Genomic DNA, 27,801 nt, shown 5'->3' with positions numbered 1-27,801 from the left:
TATATACTCCTGAAAGTAGAAACCTGATAGTAATAATTAATCAAGTTTGCATTTTTGATGGCAAATTGAAATGGAGTACGAAGACAGTAATAATATATTGGAAAAAAAAAGAAAGTTTCATTAGGAGTGTTCTTAATAATTTTGAAATGTTGCTTTAAATGTCATTTTTATTCTTGCAAAATTTCGACTGGCCTTAGTTTAAAAATGCTTTTATGTGGCTCCGATGACAATTATATTGTGTGCATAATGTTAATCTGCATCCTTTCAGAAATGTGTTTACCAGTTAAAATGATTCTGTGTTACATAACATACAGAAGAAAATACCTTTAAAAAAATACCCCCACAAAAAGCACAAAACCCCAAACCGGACGTTTTATTACTGAATACAGTATGTTTTGCCACGATTTTTGTTCAGCTACAAGGTCAACTGTGCGTCCAAAATGTGTTGGCATTGAATTTAGTGTTGTGTCAAGAGTTCAGCAGTTTAGACATGAATAAGAATATGTAGAGAGTTTAGTGTTTTATGAAGAAGCTTTAAAAATAGTTTTTTATTTGAATTTAAACATTTCTTAACTGTGCTTAGAACTTGGGGTGATTATGGTAGTGCTAGCTACTAGAATGGAAAATGAGACAGTAGGTTTTCTTTGGTTTAGCAACACAAAGTGCAGAAAGTGAACACCAAGTAGTGAGAGAAGCTGCTATTGAAGATTAAATTATCTAATATAGGTAGAGTATTTGTAACTTTTGTTATTCTAATTAGTCCAAGTTGGACTGATGTGCTTTAATCGTTTTTTGTAAGTAGTGTGGTAGCCTGTTGTCACTGTACTTGCAATGGTATTTCATCAGGTTTTGGCTCCTATCCCTGGAGGGATTTCCCAGCAGACAGGAGTAATTATTCAGCCTCAGCAGATCCTGTTTACAGGAAATAAAACACAAGTCATACCTACAACAGTGGCAGCCCCTACACCAGCTCAAGCACAGATTCCTGCAGCTGGTCAGCAGCAACCACAACAGCAACAGGCACAACCACAAGCACCGCTTGTTCTCCAAGTTGATGGAGCAGGAGATACATCGTCTGAAGAAGAAGAAGATGAGGAAGAAGACTATGATGATGATGAAGAGGAGGACAAAGAAAAAGATGGAGGTGAAGATGGCCAGGTTGAAGAGGTAAAATTAACCCTAATTTAGATGATTGAAGTATGCATCTATTTAGCTTTTATTTTTTTTTCTCAACAGTATGTCAAAGAAAACTATATACCTCAAAAATTATATTCCCATGTCCTGGTTTCAGCTGGGCTAGAGTTAATTTTCCAGCTAGTAGCTGGCATGGTGCTGTGTTTTGGATTGAGAATGAAAATAATGTTGATAACACACTGATGTTTTAGTTGTTGCTGAGCAGTGCTTACTCTAAGCCAAGGACTCTTCAGCTCCTCACACTGCCCTTCCAGTGAGGAGGCTGGGGGTGTGCAAGGAGCTGGGAGGGGACAGAACCAGCTCAGCTGACCCAAACTGGCTGCAGGGATATCCCATACCATAATGATACGGTGTCATGCTGAACAATTATATGGAGTGGCTGGCCGGAGTTGGGGGGACTGCTGCTCGGGGATGGGCATCAGTCAGTGGGTGGTGAGCAATTGCATTGTGCATCACTTGCTTTGTATATTCTATTATTATCATTATCATTATTATTTCTCTTTCTTTTCTGTCTGATTAAACTGTCTTTATTTGAACTTGTGAGCTTTTTTTTCCCCTCCCAATTCTCTCCCCCATCCCACTGGGCGTGAGGGTGGTAAGCGAATGGCTCTGTAGTGCTTAGCCGCCTGCTGGGCTAAACCATAACAGTCTTTTAGTCTTACTTGAAAGAAAACTATATACCTCAAGGAATGTTATATTCCCATAATCTTGAGAATATCACTTCTATCCTTGTACTTAAATTTCTTTATTTCCCATATTGAGTCTGTGGAAACTGTTAGCAGAGCACCTTGAAATGCAGTTGGTGTGTGTAGGGAACAGAAAATACTGTTAATTATAATATCCTTCTGAAAACTTCAGTAGTATTTCTGATGCTGTGGAAAGATCAGCCATGAAACCTTCACAAGCAAACAGAAGTAGTCAACTGCTTTTGGGACTGAGTGCATATAATTGCAAGATGTTAGGAAGAATGACAAAAGGAGAGCATATTTTTAATACACTGAGGAGACAAGTAACGTGGTCTGGCCTGTATCTTACTCACTGTTTAGTTGCTTTCTGTTAAACTAGAAGGAGCCCAAGAACTCAGATTATAAAACACCTTCTTAAAAGCACATCCTTGATTAATAAAGTCAGGAGCAGGAGTGAATGTTCTTAGTAACTTGCTGCCTTCTTAACACTGTGCTTAATTTAGACTTTGAATTTGCTTGGTTTTGAACTTGAGCCAGTGGTTCTTACCAGGTTTTGTTCTGTTACACCAAAAAGCCACACAGAAAAAAAGTCCTAATAAGCTAAAAGTACTTTTATTTCAGTTTCTGACAGCAAATGGAGCACTTCCTAAATCTATCCCTAAAATGCATTTTGAACTATCAGATCACTTCCACAGTTCTCTGCAACCTTTCCAATTATCTTAAGATATAATTTAAAATGCCAGTATGAGGAGCAGTTGTAGCATTTCACCATCTGTATCACTCTTATATTATATGCAGATAAAACTTAAATTTTTTATTAAGGAGTTAAATCAGTTTTTCTGTAATATATTTACAGTGGTGTCAAACAACATTTTTCTATTACAAGTTGAATCCACATGACCTTTTTCATTATTACCATCATTATTATTTCTCCTCCTTTTCTGGCCTATTAAACTGTCTTTATTTCAACTCATGAGCTTTTACTTTTTTTTTCCCCTCCTGATTCTCTCACCCATCCCACCACCTCAATATGGGAAATAAACTGAAATACAGGGATAGAAGTGATATTCTCAAGATTATGGGAATATTCTCTGAGGTATATAGTTTTCTTTCAAATAACACACGAAGACTGCCATGCTTTAAGCCGGCAGGCAGCTAAGCACCAGCACAGATGTCACTCTGAATGTGTTAAAAGTGTAGGTCATCATACTTAAATATCAAGTGTTATTTAATATTGTTTTAATGCTAGTGCTATTTTTTTTATATGCTAAGGCTTTATTATCAGCATGCCAGAGGGCCCCTGTTATTTTTGCTCCCTGTGTTTATCAGGAGCTAGTTAATGAGTAGAGCAGTCCATTAAAAGTTTTTTGAGTCACTTAAATATAACATTAGTTTGAAAGAAATTAGGACTTCTAGTACGCCTTTTTCTTCCCTCATTAGCATTTCCCTAGTATAGCTTATATATTTTGGGGCAGGTGGGAAGGTGAGGATTACACGGAAGTCTTAAGAAAAGCTGTTCTGCTTTTATTAGTGGTTGTTTTAAGCTTTCAAAATATTTGCTGTTTAGATGAGACGTGGGGGGGAAACAAACTTCAGCTGTACCATTCTCACCATACTGAAAAGAACTTAGTGCATCAGAATTCGGTTTTGGCAATACAAACTGCCAGATGCTTGAGGAGAGGAGCAAGAAGGATCTGGAAGAGGTATGCAGTTTAGAAATGAGCTTTAAGACAATCCTCTTAAGCACAGGTGGGAAGGCCGTGCTGGAAAGAAGAAATTAGACTTGCAGTTGAGTAGTGATATTTGTAAGTATCCTTGTGAAGCTATTTGGTTATCTTCATAAGACTTGCACAGTAAAGTAGTAAATAGAAATAGTAAAAGGATAAAGGAAATGGCACAACTTAGAAAGATTTGAAAGGTGGAGAGACCTTTGGTAGAAAGAGGAAAAAATTGAAAGTAATTTTTAAGGAACATGAAAATAGTAGAACATCTAGAGAAGTTATTTTTTATGTATCTATGCAAGATCATCTTAAAAACATCTTTTTTTTCTCCCCTAAAAGCTTTCTGCTTTTGTTGAGGTCTGTTTCTGTTACAAACACGACTAAGTCATGGAGTTTGTATTTCTAGTGGCATGTAGGGAGTGATGTGGGTAATGTTGCATTTCCACTGCTTAGAGGCTTTAGAAAAATGAAAATCTGCATAGTGATAGATTTTTGTAAAAGCAAATGACAAGCACCAGAACACTTGCAATAAAAGAGTAAGAATGTTTGTGGTGCTAAAAGGCTACAGTGCCCAGAATCTGGCTTGAACATTGAAGTTGGGCACTGAAATTGTTAAGGACATCTCCTGAGGAATCATCATGGAGGGGATAAAGGAAATGTACTTGATTCCTCCACTGGGAAGCCTAATACTTCACGTGTCAGATGTTTATTTAGGTTCATAGCTCATAGACAGACTGTAGCCTGATACGAGTAATGGAAGTAACAGTAATAACCTTACAGTAACTTTTCACACGTTTCTTCCAGGAGCCTCTTAACAGTGAAGATGATGTGAGCGATGAGGAAGGACAAGAACTGTTCGATACAGAAAATGTTGTTGTGTGCCAGTATGATAAGGTAAAATATAAATGCGAGAGTTCTAATTTCTCTGTTCTTCCTATCAAGTCATACCTTTTAAGTGACACAAAAATATCTGTGTGACTGTCAAGTATAGGTAGATATGTGAAGATTACAACATGAATGTTAATGTAAGAACTGACAACTGTTTTTAAAATGGGTCTCTGGAAGGTGTTTTTTGATAGACTTGGTGGTAGTGAGGAAAGCTTAGAAAAGTTTGGTTGAATTCTTTTTTCTTCTTTATCATGTCTGACTGATTTTTTTAAAAAAAGGTTAGTCCTCTGGGCTCATGAGAAGTGAACTCTTGCAAGTTTTGTAGTTTGTAGCCACAAATGAAAGTAGTAGTCATTAAGTTTAGACTTGTTAGAAAACTACTTATTGATCACTAAAAATGTCTCTTCATGGTGACTAAATAGTTTTCAGAGGAGGATGTTCCTTCTGTGCCATGCTTTTTTTTATTTTGAAAAAGCAACATGGAATGCTTATACTTATTTTGCTTTAAATTCCGCTGAATTGTCCTGTCTTCCCTTGAATGACTAATTTCTTTCTTTATATTTGCCCTGAAATATGTGAGGATACATTTATGTCTGGAATTGTTTTAAATTTGTCCAGAGGCTCTCAGCACTTTATTGAAGTAGTATGCAGAAAGATCATTCAATATGGATTTTCTTTCTTTGCCTGTGAGAGTTTACTTGCACTGTGAGGAATAAGGATCCTTTTAAAAGCAGAGAAAAGATTGTTGAAGAAAAAACCCTTCATTGCAAAGAACGACTTTAATAGAAAATACTCAGTTATGTCTGTATTCTACTTGTGCTTGTCATCAGACTGAGGAAAGTAATATCAATATCTACATCCTAGCTGTCTTTCTCCTCCAGATGGTACTCTGGAATTGTTAGTTTCAAGGCAGTTCATGAAGGCAGTGAGGGACCTCGAATAGCAGTTAGAAAAGCTTGTTGGGAGCTGCTAAAGCTGAGCAACAAGAACTACTCACCCTCTGCAAAGTTAAGAACTCGAACTCAGTAGGGAAGTGTCCACCGTGAAGCCTCTAGTGCTCTGGAAACACTTCACTTATCAAACAATCGTTGTACAGTTTGTTTTTCTAAAATATAAAACCAACAGCTCAGTTGTTCTGAACAAAGGTTGCTGTCTTGTACAACATACTGTGTCCTGCATCAGCTGACACAGCAGGTGCATCTTGAACAGTGAAATGAGGGCGAACAGGTAGCGATGATGCTCACAGAGCACTCCGCTATCCTTGGTACCTCATACGGTAACATAGATCATCGTATGCCTCCTCAGTTGTCTCTGAAATCAGAACTATGCTTTGGATAGCTGTTACTTGTACAGCTGTCCAAACATTTGATTACTCTTTCTTTCATTCTCCAGAGGTATTTTATTCCTCTGTATCCTTCTGTAACTTATTAGATACAGGTGGATAAGGCTAAGGGAGGATCAGAGCTATTCAGTTACAGTTGAACCTTCCATTTATGAAGTGGAGCAACAGTGTCCTGTAGTATTTCATGTGTGCTTTTGACCCCACTGGACACAAAGCTGATGTTTTCATAGAAAAGTCTTTTGGAACACTGGGATCTCATTCCTGAGTTGTAACTGTCCACTCAAACCTATCATTTTTTCTATCTGTGCAATTGTTTTTTCATCCATACAGCCTTCAATATACATTGAATGTCACCATTGTTTTGTTACACAATGAGTTAGGACAGTGGCGTCATTCTGCAGCTCTTCAGTAACTGTTCTTTGTATGATCGGTGATGTTTTGTCATTTTCCAGATGATTAGTGAATTCTTAAACTATGCACACTTCAGCCAGCACAAATATCTTTTGGAATAATCTCATTTCACTGTAGTAACAGTGTTCTTGGTTTCTCATCTTTTACCAATTTATCAGAGGACCTTCCTGCTTACCTTACAGCAACTCCAAAGTTTCTGATGAGAGATTTGTGTTGAGTGCCATTTGGAAGTGCAAGTACGCCATATAAGACAGTCTTTTTCTAGTTAGCTAATTTGCTGATTCCAGTAACTTAGCTTAAATTGACCACAGAGCAGATAATAGTACTAGTGATTGTTTGAGTACTGTAGTTCTACAGCATTAATAATAAACGATGAGACTTATTGTCCTTGATGAAACTTGGAAAAATTTCAGTGGGGTTTCCTTGATTTTTATATGCCTTTTGTGAAATTTCCTAAACTTTTTTTTAAGAGTGCTTAAGGACACTTTTGTTTAATCTGGTGTAGTTTACAATGATCTTTTCTCTTTTGGACAGCATTTCAGCTTTCTGAAAGATCCTTGCTTTCTTTGAATATCTGGTTGTCCTGCTGCTTAATCGTACTGGTGATCTTCTGCTCTGTGTTTACAGTATGCTTTCTTTTGAAAAAAAAAAAAAAAAAAACGTACAAAAACTCTTCTACCTTCAGACTGAATTTTGGTCAGTTTCTTTTAGTTTTAAATTAAACATAAGAACATAAATTTACATATACAGCATTGTAGGGTGTTCATTGCCAACTTATTAGCCCAGGGAAAATGCTTGTCTTACGTCTTTGTTGTCAGTTCTGGGAATGTTTTCTGACTGAAGCCCTCAGTTCACTGTCTTGGACCGAGAAGATGGTTCTATGTTCTGTGGGGTCCTGAATTAGCTTCTTCATGAAGTAGGACTGAACTTCACAGTACCTAAAACAGCCCCAGTGTGCTGCACATTGACCTTTACTCAGAAGGCATAAGATAATTGAAATCTGCTACTCTTGGTAGCAGTAGTGCTTCTAGTAGTACCAGTAGTACTTACTACTATTTCATGTCCATGTATGTTTTCTGATCTTGACCGCATGGGTCATGTGTTTCCTTTAGTCAGGTACTACTGGTTTGCGAACAGGCACGAAGAAATTAAGAGTTAATTCTGCACTGATGTTTTTGTAAAGCGAACAGGAATAAAGCTGTTGTTTTATTCTTTCTATTATTCTATGGTAATTGGAATATCTTATTATAATGTGAATATCCATTATATCACAGACTGTCATGATAGGGACTCGCTGTAGATGAGGAATGGAATGAATGTCTTCATTTTTTTTTTCTATCTCAGTCTTTCTTGGGCTGATGCAGATAGCTGGGCTAATCTGCCAGCATAATCTTTATGAATTTCTTTTTGAATTTTCTTTATGAATTTCTTTTATACACACCTTAAATGTCTAATATTTTAACTGGAAAGACTAGTCTAAAGTGGAAGCTAGAATCTTTCTGAACATTCAGCTTCATTCCATCATCTCCATCTGGAGATCTTACCTTCCTCACCTGACACTTTGAGATGAGAATTGGAGTGTAAATCATATAAAATGACCTACCATTGAGGAAAAAGTATAGAATATAAGACTAGTGCATATATGTGTTATCAGCTATATCATCTTGTGCATTTTCTATTGTAGAGGTTTTCAGGCTGAAAATCTTGTAAATAATCTTGCCTTTTAACCAATACTTAACATTCCAAATCCCAGAGTCAAACTCTAATATTATAAGTTGAAAGTTGAATATGTTAATTGTCTGTACATAAAGTAAACAAACCATTTTGCAAGCAAAATGGAGTTTAGACAAGAGATGCAAAGAATGAACTTAGTGGTTGACTCTTTCAGGACTCATTTAAAACTTTAGTCTTTGTTATGGTGGTTGAAATAAGAATATCTGACTTTCAAGTAGAGTTTCATGTAACAATCAAAAATAATTTAATCATATGAAAGCAGCAGAAGTGGATATATACTTCTCATTTTTCCTTTTCAACCATATCTGAAAATGTGCTTTGGATTTTACAATGCCTTTGTGGTTGCATGGTTTCTCATCAGTTGCTGTTAGAGTCTTCCCTGGTTTAAAAAATGGAAGCTAAAAATGCTGCTAGATGCATCATTAGGCTTTGTTTTTCATAGTTAAATGCAGAATTGATTTTTCGAGATGTTTATAGCAATCTAGTAATGTGTGTCTAATTGTTATTTTCATTTTTCTTGCCTGTAAAATGTACTTTATGTATTACTACCCATTTCTGATGCAGAGTAATACTTCAACTTTTTTCCCTATTTTTAGATCCATAGAAGTAAAAACAAATGGAAATTTCATCTCAAAGATGGCATCATGAATCTTAATGGAAGAGATTATGTATTTTCCAAAGCCATTGGGGATGCAGAATGGTGAAGTTTTTAAAACAAACAAAACAAAAAAAAACTCCCTGTAAAAGGAAAAAAATCAAATGCAGGAAAGGTTGAGACTTGGACTTATACTCCAACCAAAATGTGTATCTGCACATCAGAAATAAAGCATAAACAAAAGTATTGGAACAAAGGTAAAATGTGGCAACAAAGACACTACTTCAGATGAGCAAGCCATGGACTGTAGCAGCTATAGCATTGTCTGGGAGCTGGTTTTGTGTGTTAGGAATACCTTAATTATCAATTCTACATACAGGTACCTACAGCTGGTATTTAGCATGTAAGGCTTTGTCCCCCCTTCTTCCCTTGGTTTAAGATTTTAAAATACTTCTTCCACTGATTGAAGGAACTCTTCCCTTTGATAGATTATTAATCTGAAAATGCTTATTGTGTGTACAAATCTTTGCTTTGAACACTTCCTTTTGGTAGTGAGGATGGTCAGAATGTTACTTAAACTGCGCGCAAGCTTTGTACAGAAGGGTAAGAATTAAGGTGTTAAATTTTAAATAACTTGTATAAGGAAAATATTTTTAATTCTGATATGCTCATTAATTATAATATCTATTTGTTGTTTTCAGTTCAGTTCCCCATAAACGAGTTGTTGTTCCTAGCAATTATAAAATGGTAAAATGATCATTTATATTTCAAAATTATTTTATGTGAGTGATACCTTTCATTTGGGGCTGTATTTTTTTTAAATACTAAGCACCTGTAGCTCTGGGTTCCCCCTGTCCCAAAGTCAGACTGCTTAACTTTTAAACTATATTCTTGCTGTTTGGTGGTGGTTCAGCGTCATTGAACTGAAACGAATAATACAATTTTCATTGACTTCTTAAAAATGCTTTGGAGAGCTTTTGAATCAGATGTGTAGATAATCACATAATAGATGCATTCCTTTACCTACTTACTACATCTGTAGTCCAGACATCCACAAATAATTGAACAGAACACAAGAAAGACTAAATTTTTAATATAGGAAGTAACATAAAAATTCTAACATCCCGGCTGCAACTGTGTTAATCAAAGATCAGCTTTACTGAAAAGTATAGCCATAAGTTACCTGCAGCAGTTAATCTCTCTAAAGTTTCCAGGTGGCATATAATTTCACAAAGAGAGCTGCACAGCTTTTGAGAACACAAATTTTGTTAAAGCATCCTTAGACTGACTTGGTAACAGAAAATCGAGCAGTTGGATGCACTAAATCTTGTGTAGCGACTTTCTCTTTTCCAAAGGTATGTGTTGTTTTTTTTTTTTGGTGTGTGTGAAAAGCAACAAGGTTGCTCCCCCGGTTCCCCTCCTCCTGAGAACTTGAACACCTTTTCTTTATGCATAGGTTATTCTTGTAAACCCTGCTTTCAGAAATTCAGTTAATTTTGGATGAAGAGAGGGAATGGGCATTATACTTCAGAAACTGTTGAGGAGGGAATGTTCATGTGGCTCACCATTTCAAAAAAATGTCTTTTCAGTGGGTGCTTGGGAAGGCAATGAAATGGAGAACAGCAAAGACGATTTTAAATAAATTGGGGAAGACTTACAGAAGCAGACATTTGACCCATGAGTTCCGACTTTATTTTTAATCTTGAGAATGAAATTTACTAAACGTTATTTAACAAAGTTACAAGTGTATTTTGGCAGTATATAAGCACTGCCCTAATTTTCATTCTGAATTATGTGCTTTCAGGTATGTTCATTCATAGTCTCAATAGTGTGTAAAAGAAACAAACAAACAAACTCCAAATACATTGCAAGGAGTGTTTTTTTGCTGTGATTTTGTACACCTGTGCTCTCATTGATAAAGACTAAAACTGCCTGTAGACCATGTCTAGAACCATGTGGTTGTTAGTAAGCTATCTACATACATAAGCTTTATGATAAGTTAATTGGTATTTTTTCTAATTCATTCTTAAGTAATGTCATCATCATTTAGAGTACATTTTTGGCTCGGGGCTTCAAGGTATATCGAACTGGTGTTTGCTTTCTTCTGAACAAAGCAGATACTTTATTATTTTATTTTTACCACTGTTGACACTTCTATGTACAACGGCAATGAAGTCAATAATTTACCAACTAATTCCTTCCCTCGCCTCTTCCATATCTATTGCCAGTGAGTCTTAAGTAATGGGCTTCAGAAGAATTCCCATCAGACTGCACAACCAAACCAACAAAAGGAAAAAAATCACTTTTTTTTATAGATACCTGTTTATGCTACTGGAACCCAGATTACGTGGACAACACTTTATTTTCATACATCTTAGTCATTTTTTCACCCACATATGCATACTAGAAGCTGCATAGCCTTTTTATTTATTTTTAAGGGATAGCAGAACATTACAGGTAACTTAAGCTTGTACTATTCTAAAGGGTGTATGAAGCTATCTGAACTTGCACAGTCTCTTGCAAGGTAATTGTATGGTATGCTTTTCAGATAAGTTTTGTCTTCAAATACAAGTACCTGTGAAGCTTTCTGAAAGCCAGTCAGACATGAACATACCAAACTGTGCTCTTATTGCTACATCAAGTGTTCCTTTTATAAGTCAAAAAGCATGTTTTAATTTTATTTTATTGTAGCAGCTTGCTGTAAGAATGTAGTTTGCTTAATTTTACTATTGTACTTGAATTTTAATCATGGTTTTAACAATGTAACTGAACAGACCATTTCACTAGGTTCCACAGAAACCATTCCTTTCAGAGGGCAAGGGATTCCCATGTTCATAGTTCATAAATGATTTTTTTTCCTTTGAAATAGTTTTTTGTTGCTGATTCTTTTCTTTCAAATAGTTCAGTATTATGGAAACAATTAATGATTTCAAGAGGGCTTATGTTAAAATTTGCACAGATAATGGAGCACCTTTTTATGACGGAAAAAATGGGGAAAGATAACTTCATAATTATAACCACGATGGCTGATGGAAACTTGCAGAGCAACTGGGCAAAATTTGGAGTCTTGTGCCTTTTCAGTTTCAGCAGAATACCTGTTTTGCCAGTATGATATTTTTTTATTTTTATTTTTTTTTTGGTTTCCCGAGAGAGTAAATTTCCTGCAGTGCTTCAATCAAAAAAGCAACTTTTTTGCTCTAATTCTGTTGGGTTCTAGTGTGTGCAATCATTTAAAAACATCTAAGTTGAAAACAAATGGAAATATGTTTTCTGTTAAGGAGATGATAGATAATTTAGTCACTTAAGGAACTTTATATTGGACTATTTAAATAAAAATGTGATTTTATTCCCCCTGAGTTGCTGGTTAGTGACAAGATTTCTTTGAGGCTTCATACTCCTCGTTCCCTCAGTGTACTCACAAGTTGCATTTGAGCATCATTCAATTTCCTAAACACAATTTGAAGTGATAATTGTGGTCTGAGTTAGTTTCCAAGAGCGATACCTGATTCTGAAGCACAGTTTCTAGAAAAGAGCAAAGAGCATGTTTTATCATGGAACAGGTTTTTTACAAACGTTTTTCTATTCCTGCTGCAGAATAGGAATGTTAAAAGTAAATTTAGTTGTCTGTGAAATAATTCCACCACTTGACAGTTAGGAGTAATTATGTCACCGTAAAACATTAGCAGAGGAAAATTCCTTAATTCCAGTGAAGCAGTTAGAGACCTTGTTAACTACGGTTCATTTTGATTCAATCTCCTCAACTTGTTTTTTAAAAAAAAAAATCCTTTAAAAACAAAATGAGAAAAGCTAAAATTCCTCCCAAAGCAAAAGCTTCCTAATCGATTGCAATAAAACATCGTTCAGGAGGTGAAGAGTGGTTTTAGGATAATGCGCACTGGTTGACACTGGGCTGCTGTACACAGCGTTGTGGGGTTTGTTGTGTGCTGCACCCCCATCCACACACACCCAACTGAAATTAGAGTTGTTCTCAGACTTGGAGAGTAATGACTATAAAAGACGAAGAAACTTGCACATTGTTTTGTATTGGTGTCTGGCATCTAAAGTCTTGTTTTCCCATTGCTGTGATTGTGTGGGAAATGTGTAAAAAAAAAACAAAACAGTCCATTGGTTTCCCTGTTGTCTACTTTTTTTTTTAGGGAGTTCATGCAGTGTGTCTTTTAATTATTATTTGGTGGATTTGACATTGTGGAACAAAAGGAGTTTTTTTTTTTTTTTTTAACAGGGTGAACTACCTTGGGTTAGCTATATGTACAGTCATCCAATGAGACATGTTCCAGAGTGCATAGGGTACCAATAGAACATGGAGTGGGGGAATATCCTTTTTTGCTGTTCTGAGCTACTATTGTCAACTGCTGTTGTACATATACTGTTATGTGTAAGGGGGTAAATATATTTATTATGTTTGTAAAATTCATTCTGTACAATTGCAGATCAAGGTTGCTCCTCTGTGATATACAGGATATTATGTTTCAAAGGCCATGCTTGGAATACAATTAGAGAACTTAGTATTTTGATGTACTAAGACCTATTTTAAGTTTAATATTTTGCCTTTGCAAAAACTTTAATTAAAGATGTTATTTAAAAATGTTTGCCACTTCATTTACTATCTTGCATGTGCATTTGTTTTATACACAATGTTGAATGTTTATTACTGTAATAACACAGAAGATTCTGAATTTATTTTTTTCACACGAGTAACTTCTCTGTCACCTACTTGTTGAGCTTGCTTTGTAGGCTTTCTATTTAAAATAATCAGAATGTCATAAAAAGTCACATTTTAATCTTGATGCCAGACATCTGTATTCATTTAAGAATTATTGCCCTATGATAATTGGAGACTCGTGTCTTGAGACAAGATTGGTTGAACAACATGGTGTGTGATCTGGAGTATTAGTCCTGTAAATGAAAATGCAAGACTACCACAAATAAAGAGTTGTTGGAGGAGAGCAGGATGATCAGAAAGGTTTCAGCAGTGACACTGATTGACAGAATAGCTTCCTAGAGTAAGCAGGTGACATCTTCTTAGTTTTGGGTAGTCTGAAAAACCATACTGCTTTTCCCATAAAATTTGTCTTATTTACTATTTTCTAAAGGATATGGAGATGATTCTTAATAAGTATCAGAAATTATGATATTTATTTAGTCCTACCACTGCTGTCTGAGTTTGCATACTGTGTAAGAAAAAAATAGCTTGGAAAAATAGCCTGTAGTTTTGGCCGTAATATTTTCAAAAGGACCCCAAAAAGGGGGGGGAAGCAGAACAGTGACAAATCAGTAGCAGCCTCAAGTTTAAAAAAACAAAACCCAAGCTGTTTTCATCCCTTAAAGATAGAAGCATTACTATTGTGAATGTTAACTGTGCTCACCCAGCTGTGCATGAGCAAAGTATTTTAAGGGTGGTTATTCGACAATTGAAATGTATTTAAAATACCAGCTTTTTTCTAATTGATTTCTTTATGGCTTTATTCTTTAACTACTGAAATAAGAGAGGATAAGGGGTCTTAGCATAGCATTTAATGTATCCCCATTTGATCTCAATTAGGTATCATTCTTACTACTTGTTTTATAACTGTGTTACCTTTGGAGTCTGGGTTTTGCATTGTTTTTTGAAGTAGGGCTTTCGTTTGTTAGAAGCCTGGCTGAAGACTGTAAATCTTGCTGCTTATTGTCAGAGCAGGCTCTGTCAGTCTTTTTTTTTTTTTTCCAAAGTATTTTTTCACCACTAATGGGATTACGCCAACACCACTCTAATCCTTTCAGATGTAATGACATCTGTCGTTCAACTGCAGTTCATTTGACTGTACTATTTTTTAACTTCATTGTGGATATCTAAAAATCACAAAAGTATTTTTATGACAAATTATTCCTTAGAGTGAAGACTTTACCAATTATTTTGATGTGAAATGCCTGTACAATTACATCTTTTTACATGGTATAAACATGCATGTACTTGGTTGACTTGAAGGATAATCTGAAATAACAAGGTAATGCATGGAGAGAGACAAAGTGCTGAAAATACACTTTGCTTTCCAAGTGATACCAAGTGACCCATCAGCTTCCATAGTTAAAATCCCCTCTCTGGAGATGGATACTGGTGAGCTGGTATTTTAAAGTGCCTTTTAGTGATGCTTACTTTTTTAAAACTACAGCTGGGTGTATTTGGTTTACAATTTCTTGTTTTAGTTTTTATTCCTAGTTCATTTTTGTACAAAAAGTTGTTGAAAACAGTGTTTAATTCAGACAAGTGTATTTCAATAACAAATTCAAAGCTATTGATAAATGGTAAAACTAAAAAAAAAACACAACACTTTAAACCCAAAAACTTGTGTGGACACACAATTGTGTCATGTTAGAAATGCTTTTCTTTTGCTAGAGGTACCAAATGAAGCAGAACTGCACTGCAGACAAGCCCTCCAGACACCCGAACAGAAGACGTGTTTGGAATCAGCAGCCGGGGTGCTGCTTTTCAAGCTGCAGGAGTCAGTGAAGGAGCTGGCAGGATTTAATGCCAAGGTAAAGAAAACTCCTACCTATCAGGCGTAGGATGATGATGGAGGAAATGGTTTGGACTATCAAAGCGAGGAAGGCAGTCTGTTCTACCAAACCACCTTGCTTCCTGATTTTTCCAAAGGCTTGTTCCCATTTCTCCTAGGGATCCTGCTGCAAGGTCCCTTCAGACAGGGCTCCTCCACGTGTCCTGCCTGACCAGTGCCTGAGGACTTCATGCAGACCTTTCCCCTCGGAGGAACCGGTGAACTCCAGGTGGGCTGCCCTGATTGAGCAGGTAATGTTTTCTGAGAAATAGTGTTCTAGGGAGTACAGCATTTCTGAAGATGATACATGGCAGAATTCACCCTGCGGAACTTCTGTTTGTAGATTTTGTTCTGTCTTGAGCTGCTTGTTTCTCTGAAAATTTTCGTAGGATGGAAGTTCTTTCCTTCTGGGCTTACCTTGTCAGAGCTTTTAACAAGATGAAAAGGTTTGTACTGGGGATAAGATTTCTAATGTACTGTTCTCTGTGACCTGAATTTGTCTGATTTCAGCAAATAGTTTTAATCTTAAAACACTAAAGCAGCAGCTAGTAAAATTTCCCGTGTATATGGAGAGTTAACAAATTGCTTGATAAGTGCGATGATGCAATGCTAATGCTAAAAGCTGTTCAGTTAAAGAAGACATTGCAGCCACTTGTGCGTTTATCAGAGGTTGTTTTTGGAAGGGAGCAGAGAGGAAGTGAAGCAACGCTTAATTTTAAGAGATCAAATTGCTCTTAGTGTATATATAGAATAAATTTTGGCTTTAATTTTTTGTTCTGAATTGTTCTGTTCATACCCGTATGCAGCTTCCTATAATTTCTCCCTGAGGTGGCTGTTTGTATGTTGCCATGTAGCTTAAATCAGTTCTGTACAATAGGTATGTGGAAAATGTAAAGTACATCATACAGAGCACAGGATTTCTGCTGTGGTAAGGGAAAGAGTCATAAAGAGACTCTGGAAGGAGGAAACTGAGAGAACACAGGATAAGGATAAGGTAGCCAGACTTTTTACAAAATCTGAGAGAGTGCAAACATACTTAGTGGTAGAAAGAGAAGTGTATGTAAGGAACAAAAAACTGGTTTTTTCCAGGACTTTTCTTGGGAAATTACATCTGCCAGTGCATCACCCATCCATTCCAATTCTCTTTTATCAAAATACACCTTGTTGCTGGGTTTAATTGGAAGTCTGCAGCTAGCTACAAAGAATTGTTCTGCTGTTTCCCCAGTTCCCTCTAGGCAGCAGCAGTAATCCACCTATGATTTAGGGAATTCTTTGACTACAGTCAGCCTACAAACAGCACTGTAGGTACAGCACAAATACAATCGTCTTGCTGCTTGGTATTTCAGTGCTATCCTATATGTGCCAGTCAGCAATGAGCCATGGGGAGGACAGACAATTAGAGCCTCAGAAATTCGAGTGATAGTTTTTTTGTTAAAACCCACGTTACTGCTTGGATTTTTTGTTGCAGCTTTGCCTTCACGTAAGACAGGGAGTATTGTCTTTTTCCCTCTGTTACCTTTTCAAGGAAAAGCCACTGTCATTTCAGCTGTAAGACAACCAGCATGGTTTCACAGTCTAGCCAGTTAACCGTCTCAGTGTTGGCAACAGGGAGGCAGCAAAGTAGTTCTTTAAAAAAGTATCACAATATATATGCAAGGAACAGTCAAACAATTCCTATCCCACTGTAATGACTGTTTAGTGAGCTCTTATATACATATTATGAATGAAGTTGATGTTCACAGCAGATGTCATTCCTCAAAAAAAAAAAAAAAAAAAAGAAAAAGAACTAAAGGGTTCTCTATTTGTCCTCACCACAGCTGCATAGTGAATGTCTGAGAACCAAAACGAGTGTGCTTTTCTTCACCTAATGCATTAACAAAGCTCCATAAGCTTTGGCTAAACCACACAGATGCACAACAGTAAAGATGTGGCTTCAGGTGGCACATACAAGGCTTGGCATTGTATAGAATCAGAACAACATGGAGTGCTACTACCCAAAAATAGGGTAAGCTTGGGTTGATTCATATTAAAGCAGAAGGTGAACTCTTCAAAGAAGTAAATTCACTATGGCCCAAAAGAGATCCAAGTCCTATGCTGCAGTTGATGAGACTTTTCCATTTTTTTTTGAATACTGACACAAGATGTTCAGGGTGGAAAATAAGGACTGGCAATTATAAACAATAAAAAAAAAAATCCATGGGATTAGTATTCTGTCTAATCTGAGACCCTGAGATAATCTGAAGTACTGTAGCAATTCACGCCAACGTGTGTGCACTTGCTGGGTACAGGATGGGGAAAGGAGGTTAAAACTGGTGGGTTCTGTTCATAAAATGGTCCATGTATGGACCTTTTAGAGCATCCATTTGTTTGCTTTCATGTCACTATAGTCACACAAAAATAAGTTCGGTCAGATAGAAGAAACTAAACAGCTTAAAAGTATTTCAGTTTTGATGTAGATGTGTTATTGGCCCAGTATGAATTCTAGATCTGCAGTGCTGTCAGAACGTCTCAGTGTGCGTCACCAGGACCTCTTAACCGCCTTCTGTTCCAGGGCACGATAATGGCCCTTCACAACTTGTGCCTTAGCCCACAAAGCCTACATCAGAGTGCAGTGTCATGTTTTCACAATCCCTTCCAAGGAGGAGGGGAGTGCACAACAAAAAGGCACGATTAGGTGTTCAACTAATTGTGTGCCTTACCCTATCCAATTTTAATTGCAAGCCAGAAACCATTTGATTACGGAGCGGTTTTAGACCAAGGATGCCTTCCGTCTGTTAGGAAAAAAAAAATACAGATTACGCTGCTATTGCCGAACAGCCTGGAAAGGAGGGGTTGGCTCATTTTAACACATGAGTATAGGAGGCCTGCTCAGATCAAGCTTCACTCTTTAAGGAGTTCTTTCATACAAATTTTCCACAGGCTATGTTGTAAGCATTAATATCTGGCAAGAAAGGAAATGGAAGTGCATTTCATTTATGTTTGTAAGCTGAAAAGCTATGGTAGTGATTTGAAATTTACCTTTTATTACTTATTTCAGATTCCAGGATTTCATAGCAGGGTGTGCTTTACTTTGACTGTAGCTGACCCATTGCAGGTAGTGTCATCTGTCTACTCGTACAAGAAAACGTGTCTGTCCTTGGGTGGGGAGAAGGGAGATCGGCACAGGTCAACTATAGCCAGCTTAAATTGCTCACAGAAAATTCCAAGTCTCACAACCAAGTCTGCGACTCAGCTTTACAGCTTTTTTCTTCTTTGTGTCTGAGAACGAGGAAGTCTTTCATTGTGTATGTATTGGCACTATAAATTATGCGAATACAATCTCACAAGTTTATGTAGAAAAAATATTGGCATTTTCTGCCACCCTGAAACAGGATTTTTATATTTTGTTCTCCCATCCAAAATCCCAGAGCCAGCCAAAGTCCTGAAGACTGTGGCTCTTGCCATTTCTGTGCAGGGTTTTGAGTGAGGACAGCCAGACTGTGCCCTTGCACTTGAGCCACGTGGCTGATATGGAACAGATTAGAGTCTGTCTGTGCCAAAATCCTGATCATTACCTGCTAATGAGGTGTGGTGCGGGAAGCATAAAAGAATAGGCAAGCATGTATGATTCACTTCCCAAGGGCACCCATCTACCATGCAACTGCTGTTTGGAAGTATCGTGAGACAGAATTTCGGTGTTTTTAAGTTATCTTTCCACAGATTCATCTTCCATGAATTCTTAATTGCTCCCTAAACTTCTACTACCCACAGCATGCTTTGACAAGTTCAGTAACTCAGCTACTCCAGGCTGCTCACAACTTTATCAAGTTTTCCAAGCCTTTGGTTCTCTTTGCGACCCCACTTGGAAACTTATCTTGTTTTCTTACATCTTTCTGTTACAGAGATGAGAGCTGCACATTATTCAAGGTGTAGATGAGATGCAGATTTATACAGTGATACAGTAATTGCTTGCTTTATGTTCTGCACTTTTCTTCATAATGTCATTTGATTTGCCTTTTTGATGTGTAGGAAGCATGTGCTGAGACTTTCATGGACGTATCTATTGTAACCCTAAGATCTTGTTCCTGAACTGGTTTTCAGCTCAGAGCAAATCGCTTAAGATGTGTGTTTGTCTTTTTTTTTGCCCTGCATATCGGTTTATCTACGCTGAATTTCTCTTGCCAGTCATTCAGTCTTAAGGAGTCTTTCTGCAGTTGTTCATAGTCATATCTGTTCTTCTTGGTTCTCTGAATACCTTAGTATTATTGCAAACTTTCCTTACTGTTCATTCCTTATTCCAGGTCCCTTATGCACATGCTGAACAGCACAGGCCTCCTGGAAAGAACTATTTATTCATGGTCATTTGTTAGCCTACTTGTCCCAGTTAGCATCTACAACTGAGAAAGAGATTCCTTGAGCCGTAAAGCTTCATGAGAGAAGCATAATTACAAGATGTGGCATGGTGCACAGATGCTGAAGTCAACTGAGTTTTTTAGGACAGGGAGGGTATGTCAAGACTTGACTGATACTTTGTTTAGCTATGTGAGAATTCTTGCTGCAGTCTCTGTCTACCACACAATTTTCTTACTGTGCGTGTTTTCTCATGAAGTATCCAATTGTTAATCATTGTGGCTGTCACATACAAATTAAGTTTAGAAAGGAGTGTGAAAAAGGTCAGATACCAGATTTAGTCTTTTGAAGATGATCTCATGGCTGTTAGGTGATTTTTCTGACCATCTTGAATGTATTCAGTAATGATTTTGGAACCCCAGAGCTCAGCAGTAATCTCAGTAAAATGCTGATGTATCTCTTTCCATCTCTGCTGCACTGAAATGGCTGTTTAGGACAACCTTTTCCCTGTTAGTTGTGGGGAAAAAACCAAACTCTCTGTCAAATAGTGTCAGTCTTTTTTGGCTGTGTGCTAGCCAAGGAGAACAATTAAATTAAATGCAGAAGAAATAGTCTTAACAAATAGTCTTAACTTCTTTTAGAGGCAAAATATTTAAAAACCTTCAGAAAAGCTCACTGGGCCTCTTAAAATTTCAAACAAAACATTTTATTCCAATGCTCTGTGTTATTTCTAAAGTATTCTAGAGAAAGGGAAAAAAAAAGTGCTTACTGCCAGAAATAGTACATCTTGCTGAGACATTTAAAATAGCAAGTATACATCAGGGTGTATGCAAAACCAAAAATGGCTGAAAGGACTGACCAGAGCAGAAATGCAAGAGAATATCTACAGGATACAGCTATTTACAAATAAACATATGAAAAATAATTTATTTGAAGTCTACTACATGGATATTTCCCATAGCTTCTTAAATATTTTTCATCAAGATAAACACAAGAAGGAATATGCAAGACAAAACAGAAATATCTAACTTTGTTCATAACGGCAGTATCACAGAATCTTTCCAATTGACAAAATATATGCAGTGGTGGGAGATAAAGTTCAATAATGTGTAAATGCACATCTACAGCAAAGAGCTTTATTAACTCAAAATCATACTGCAGGCGGTCCAAAACTCCACGTCCTTCCAATGTCCTAGTAGTTTCCATGGAGTGAATCTTCTGGTTTCATTTAAGGTGAAAAGATGTTTGAAATAAGTGATCTGTGGTACTTCTAAGAACACTTTAAAAATTATAATTGATTTAGTCTTTCCTCTCTTTTTTGAAAAGGATATGATTCAAGCTTGGATTCCACCCCACCCCCCCCCCCCAGTGGTACACTAGTGCATATGGAATTTGTAGCATAAATATATAGTATGTGCGTGGAACTTGATTGTCTTTGCTTCTGATGAAGTGATAAAGGCACTCAGGAAAGTATGGATGGATAACCGTTTCTCCCTTTCATGATCATTTCTGTATCAGAAGGATAGCAGAATCTGAGGGCAGGGGGTTGCAACTGTAGCAGCTTGCTGTGTATGCTACTCTTGGACAGGACTAGGGCGTTCTGAATGCAACTGTTCCAAGATAGAGTTAACAGTGATGGAATAATTTTTTTATAAGACCGTGTCGCAGTGTCAGTGAATGGTAGGCCCTTTTTTCTGTTCACTGAAGCAGCCTTTATTTATAATTAGGAATGTGAAATCAAATTGTGTTCGAACGAGTATGTACGTGGCATTCACAATCCTGCAGTTACTGGCTGTAGTAGCTCGTAGTTGGAAGGGCTCTACCATTATGTTCGTCTGGATCCTACTCATTATAAAAGGTTTGACTGCTGTCTGCTCAATTTAATCACTATTCCCCAAAGACTGTAACTCCATTAAAATTGTATAGATACTACAAAAATAATCTTTAAAATACACCTGAAGGCAGAGACTCACTCAGTATTCTTTGTTCTCATGGTAGGCCTTCCAAATAGATGGATGAAATAATCAATGGCACTCTCAGTACCAGTCCTACAGAGCTAGTCTCTACATTTGGCAGAGAACAGGTCTGATCCTGCTGTCAGAACCAGGCACTCATGCCGCACAAGTGTTAACAAGCTGATGCAGAGCAGCTCCTAACCCGAGTCCTGATCTCTGCAGGAGATGCAAAGAGCCAGGCCCCGGCTCATTTAATTGTGGCATGTGCGTGAACTTACCACAGCCAAGCCTGATCTAAGGTTTGGCCGTATTTTGCAGCTGGTGTGCCAGAAGGGTGCTTTAGTGCTTCGCTGTAGCAAGAGCCTGCGCAGCGTTCCTTGTGTCTGAGCTTGCATTTCTTTAAGCACAGTGTGGTGAGTATGCACCTAAGCTGCAGGCATGCAGTGGCCAGCCAAAAGATAACCACGTGGTGTATGTGGCTGTACTGCAGACGTCACAACATTCAGATACAGATCTCCCCACGAGATGGAGAGATGTTCTTAAAACATGTTGGAGGAGCCAGCAGCTGACCTTCAATTCAGTAACCGAAGGGCATGAAGTAACCTGAAGGCACGATCCACACCCTCTGTCTAAGTCTAGGTTTGAGGCAGCTCAGCATAGCAAGCGCTAGAAGGAAAGTCATTCTAGCTGCATAAGAGAGAAGTAAGTAGGAACAGCAGTGGTAAGGGAGCAGTACTTAGTGTTCGACATAAACATGCTCAGATTCATGGAATCACAGAATGGCTGAGGTTGAAAGTGACTTCTGAAGTCATCTGGTCCAACCCCCTGCAGGGCCACCCAGAGCAAGTTGCCCTGGACCACATCCAGGTGGCTTTTGGAGATCTCCAAGGAGGAGAGACTACAGCCTGTCTGGGCAGCCTGTGCCAGTGCTCGGTCATCTGCACAGTAAAGAGCTTTTTGATGTTCAAATTAAACAGTACTGAAGTTAGGTGAAGAATGTAGAGTTGCATTAAAATTTAGTACAATCAAATTTTCAACCATCAAAAAAATACGAACAACATTAACTTGACTTGGGTAGACTGAATTTTCAGCAGCATCATTGGAACAGTATCTTGTCACCTGCACTGATAAGAATGTGAGACAAGGTTCAAGTGAAAGACTCATCTTTCAGAAGCTATTTGAGACATCACAAGGATAGGGTAGGGAAAAAAGGATAAGGAGAAAACGTTATCTTCTCACTCAACTTTCTGTATGCACAGCCAGCTGTTGACCAGATTGTGGTTGTGATACTGTGAGATGTCATAGCTCAGTTTGCTTGGATTCCTCCACAAGAATTTGGTTTTGCATTGTCATAGCAGGAAGGTAATCATTGACCGGGTCTTGAACGCTTGTAAGAATCTGACCTACACCTCGGCTGATTCTCTGCCCGTAAGAGCCACTGCTGTTTTTGGCTGAGATTGTCTGACCTCTGTAGACTTGAGCCTGATGCTCACATATTCCAAACTTGCTTAGCAGGATAAACACATCTCTTCGGAAAGCTTTGGTGAAAATAGCATATAGAAATGGGTTGGCACAAGAATTGAGTGGGTAAAAGAGTACCAGCAAAATCTTTGAATTAGTGACAGTTATCAATGGTTTGTTCATAATGGCAGATAAAGCATGGAAAGAGATGGGAGCCATGCACAGAAAGTCAGTGAAAATCAACACAGCCATCCGTTTGGCAATTTTGGTGTCTTTGTCACCTGACTTGTACTGAGGGTTTCGCACAGTGATGTAGATTTTTATGTAGCAGGCACAAATGATGACAAAAGCGATGATGTTACATATTAAAACAAAGACAATGTAGGCTTCAGCCACTGGTGTTTCTGTGTCCATAGGCAAGCAGATGCTGACTTTGCTGTAGCTGCTGACTCCAACCAGTGGCATAAGGGCCAGAAGAAAGCACGAGAGCCAACCTCCCAGCATGATAACCAAGGCATGCCGGAGGCGAATCTTCCGATCTGGGCGCATGGCAAATGTGATGGCATACCAGCGCTCCAGGGTGATCACAGTGAGTGTGTATATAGAAAGTTCACTAGCAAAGACTGTGAAAAAGCCTGCTGTGTTGCAACCAGGCCCTGTCTGCCACTCTATAGCATGATTATAGTACTCTGACCTGGTGTAGAGATCTACTGAAGCAATCAGGAGAAGGTATAACCCCATGCAAAAATCAGCAAAGGCCAAGTTACACATAAGAAAGCGTGGTACAGTCAATTTGTAGTGGCTGGTCAGAAGGATGAAAAGGACAAAAATGTTACCTAGGATGGCCAGCAGGTTCACAAACCATACCACAATCCTCAGAAATTGATATCCCATTATGTCCTCACAGGGATTAAACTCATCAGGTTCTGGAGTGCATATTACGTCCTCGTTGCCTCCACAGACAGGATAGTCATAATGACTGTCAAAGGTCTGCATGTCTTCTGTTTGAGGGTTCTTCAGCTCTTGGCCAAACCCAACATTTCCTTCCCCATGATCTTCGAAAAAAATGTAATATTGGGAATTTTCATGAAAATTCCTGAACTTAGTGTTTTTGTCATACGTAGCATCAGTGTGGTCTGTGTATTCTTCTGTATAATCTTTGTGAAGTGGACCTCTGAGAGCTTTGACTGATCTTCTCTTACGAAAGCTGTGACTGCTGGTCTGGTTACACATCAGATACTCCAGAATTCTGAAAGAGTACAGGGGAAAATTACCACTGGCATTTACAGCCTGAGGTAAACAAAGGGAACCCTTCAAAAACAAATCACTGAATAAGAATGTAGCTATAAAAGTGTAATCAGACATATTTTTGTTAACATAAAGTGAACAAAATAAGCTTGAGCATTTCTGGGGTCAAACATCTCAGGAGACTTCATTGTCACAATAACTAGTTTTTTTCAGTCTACATCTTTCTTTTCTCTATTGCTGTCAGATATCCCCAGTAGTAAATTGGCCTGCCACCATCTATAATCCCTCTTCCTTCTTGGTAGTAGTTCACAAGATTGTTTATAACTTCTTAAATAATACACGCAATGTTATTTTCCTTTTCATTTTTACTCACAGATCAGTTTCTACCAGAATTTTCATAGCTTTCATTTCTGTTCTGTATATTTCCTCTACTTTCCTTACAGCTAACTAGTACCATAGTAGTTGGGAATACAGTGCATCATGGTGTGATGCACCTGCATTTGTAGTCAAATTTTATTTATATTTATTAGTAGAAAAAAGTTGCAATTCAGCATCTTTTTTTTGTTTAGAATTTGAAATTGCTTAAAATTTAAGATTGCGTACAATTCAGTCTGAGATATGTTCATGTCCTCTAATAGACATGCATGTCCTTAGTGTTTTTTTATTAGGTTGTGCTGGGTTCCTTCTGCACATTCTTCCTGTCCAAGTTTTGAATCTCTCTCCCGTCTTATTTGATTGTCCTCATTTTCCCAGTCCATTTTAACTGTGAATATTATTGGTGAGTTTTTTCTTGAATAATTCATGCACTTATCATAGCATATTTTTTAATATACTATACACTGCAATGGCAAATACTGCATTACTGAAGATTGAGGCTGTTTTCTTGAATCAAGGGCTGGCCTCAGTAAGAGTTCATGGCTCTAAACCTTATTCAATTTTGTAGAAAATTACACTGAATTTGAATTCTGAAGTAGAATGCTGCTGCTAACCACAGCAAGTCATTCCCTCTTATGTGCTCCCCTTCCCCCCCCATGCAGCAGATGAGTTGCTGTGTTGCATCAGGACATCTATAAATGTATTTTTTCCCTCCAGAAGCTATCAGCGCCTTTTCTGATGGGAAGCTGGAAATCCTGCTAAAATTATTACTACAGAATATCATATATCCTTGGCTTTTCAGTTAGAAAACATCTGAAACATGAGGTTATAAACCCTCTAAAACTTATTTTTCTAGTCCTTGCTGTAGCATATTCTGTTTGTTCTTTTTCCCTATTTTTTTCCTTCTAGGCTTAGCAAAAGGAAGAAAAAGGTCCTACACATTGTGTTATATCAAAAATTCTTTCTTCCCTCAGTTTGGAATTGTAACCTCTGTTTCAAAGAATGTTCTCTATACCTAGAAAAATGTTCATATAAGTGTCAATATATGTAACTATATATTAGTACTAAAACATTGTCTTCATTTAATTCCTTTAAAAACTCACCCACTGCCTTTTTTCCAGTTCTTGAAAGCACAGCAGTGACTTGGATAGGACAGATCAGCTCGCATTAGTTGAAGAAAAATCTTTACCGCTGGTAATTTCTTTAAAGTCCACGTGTTTTTGGCCATTAGTTCTTTAAGGCTCTCCAGTCCTTTGGCTGGAAGACTAACAATCTCTGTTCTGGAGATATCCCTAGGTAAAGGAAGAAACAGACAAACTTCAGAAAATTAAGTACTGGATCTGAAATTTCAGATTCTTACAGTGATTTATGAATTTCATAGAATTCTACAGCAAAAATCAAATCCAGGGGAGGTGGGGATTTAGCAAGCTGCACGGGTATTTTCCAGCATATTCTTAGGAACTAAATAAACCCTAACTTGACACCAGGGACTGATTCAATCAATTCACAGGCTCAGATTCAACTAACAGTTTAGCATATAAATAACTTTATGTACAAGAACGCTTCCATTTCCTTCATTAGGAATACTGTTTATACCTTCCAGGAATGTACACATGCTGTCAGTATGTTTCAAAGATTTATTATATCACTTTGCTAGGTTCTGATGCCATTCAAATTCAAGTACAAAATTAATTCCTTCTATGATTTTCTCTGTGTTTTAAAGTTATTTTTAATGTCTCGGAGAATAGACATGATGAAGAAATATTAGGACTTTCAAAATTACACCTCTAGAGCCAACCATGTAATGCATGTACAAAAACAAAGTTCTAAAAATTCTTCGATGAAACTGGATCTTCCACTGGAAAAGCTATTTTCTTTTGGGCTTAGACTCATTTTAACCTATTGGGATACTTCAAGAGATAGCACTATAATTGCTAAAACAATGTTCTTCATAACCTTAATTAAGTTTCTCTACCTTGGTGTATCAGAAAATTTAGTATGTTTGATGCTTTCTATTTTCTGATTTCAGCTCAGCAGTTGCATTGCCCAGTTTTTGGATTTCCTTTAGAACTACCAGGTGCATGCCAGCTGATCCTGCTAGTGTTTTCCATTCATCTGTTTGCTTTGTCCCTAAACCTCTCTGTAAAGAAATAAATCAGTAAAAAAAGTTTAAAGTGTAGGAGGAACACTAAGCTCTTGCATCATAAACACCCATGTTAATAAATAGTTCAGCTTTTTTCTATGCATTGTTTTCCAAGAGTGCTGTTCTTGTCACTGTCTTTTACCCACTCTGGCTGGTTTCTTGTGTCTAGAAGAAAATTATTACTAATTATATTCTTTAAATAAATTACTTCTCAATCTCTTGGTTTTACTCTGCCTTATTTTTTTCTTTGGTTTTGCTAGTGTTTGTTTATAATTAAGTTAGAAATTGCTTCCACTGTTTGAAGGAGGGCTGTTTACTTCTAATAGCTTCTTTGCTATCATACATATTCAAATATGTCACAAGTAGTTGATTTCAGTAACATCAACTTCTTTTTTGTTCTCTCAGATCGTTTTTGGTAGATTGTACATGTTTCTGCTAAGCCCTTGAGATGGGTCTTAGAACAGTCTGAATGCTGCCTACTGTCATTTTATCTTTTGTTGAATCCAGAGATCATCCAGTTTGACCTCCATCTTCAAAGCAGGGTCATCTAGAGACAGTTGCTCAGAGCTAGGTCCTGTTGAGTTTTCAGTATCTCAAGAAATGGATACTCTACAACCTCTCTGGGTAGCTTGTTCCAGCATTTGACTACCTGCACAGTAAGGATTTTTTTTTTTTTATGTTGAACTGGACTTTTCTGTATTTCAGTTTGTGTTTTTTTGCCTCTTCTCCTGTTACTGCGTACCACTGAGGAGAGTCTGGATCCATCTTCCCAGCTCCTTCCCCACCTTCCAACTATTTACAGACATTGCTAAGTTTTCCTTGAGTCTTCTCCAGGCTAAGCATTCCCAGCTCTCTCACCTTTTTCATGAATGACAGATGCTCTAATCCCTTATTAACTTAGTTACCTTTACCTTTTTATTCTTCACTAGTTTCCTCATTTTATGTAGACCACCTTCTGAAGCAAAACATCTTGTTTATGCAGATCTTGGACTAGACCTTACTAAGACATAGCTGGCTGTTTGGCAACCCCTATCAAGTACTCACGGTGGTGGCAGCTAACTGCAGGAAGGTACCATGGTTAAATGTCATGTGATGGGAAATGCTAATGCTTTTTGGAAGGGAAGTGACACATCACAAACTCTTGGGAGTTCTTTGAAGGTATTCT

The 27,801-nt window shown here is 37.5% G+C and overlaps 2 protein-coding genes across 17 annotated transcripts in view; one reads left to right on the top strand and one right to left on the bottom strand.

The window, feature by feature from the left end:
• GTF2A1 (general transcription factor IIA subunit 1) overlaps window positions 1–13,177 on the top strand; it is a 35,022-nt gene extending 21,845 nt beyond the window's left edge. For all 3 annotated transcript variants that reach the window (XM_083839794.1, XM_083839793.1, XM_083839792.1), the window contains exons 7-9: window positions 847–1,167; window positions 4,406–4,495; window positions 8,573–13,177. In XM_083839794.1, coding sequence (XP_083695920.1) covers window positions 847–1,167; window positions 4,406–4,495; window positions 8,573–8,680 — 519 coding nt within the window. In that variant the 3' untranslated portion in view covers window positions 8,681–13,177. The remainder of the gene's footprint in view (window positions 1–846; window positions 1,168–4,405; window positions 4,496–8,572) is intronic.
• The window catches only part of TSHR (thyroid stimulating hormone receptor), an 84,508-nt gene continuing 66,640 nt past the window's right edge, over window positions 9,934–27,801 (bottom strand). For all 14 annotated transcript variants that reach the window (XM_083839791.1, XM_083839784.1, XM_083839788.1 and 11 more), the window contains 2 exons: window positions 25,597–25,785; window positions 9,934–24,119 (listed from right to left, as the gene is read on the bottom strand). In XM_083839791.1, the coding sequence (XP_083695917.1) occupies window positions 22,709–24,119; window positions 25,597–25,785 (1,600 nt within the window). In that variant the 3' untranslated portion in view covers window positions 9,934–22,708. The remainder of the gene's footprint in view (window positions 24,120–25,596; window positions 25,786–27,801) is intronic.

This window comes from Anser anser, assembly GCF_964211835.1.
Source record: "Anser anser genome assembly, chromosome: 5".
NCBI lineage: Eukaryota > Metazoa > Chordata > Aves > Anseriformes > Anatidae > Anser > Anser anser.
The sequence above is the reverse complement of the archived record's forward strand: the minus strand, read 5'-3'. Positions and strand labels throughout refer to the sequence as shown.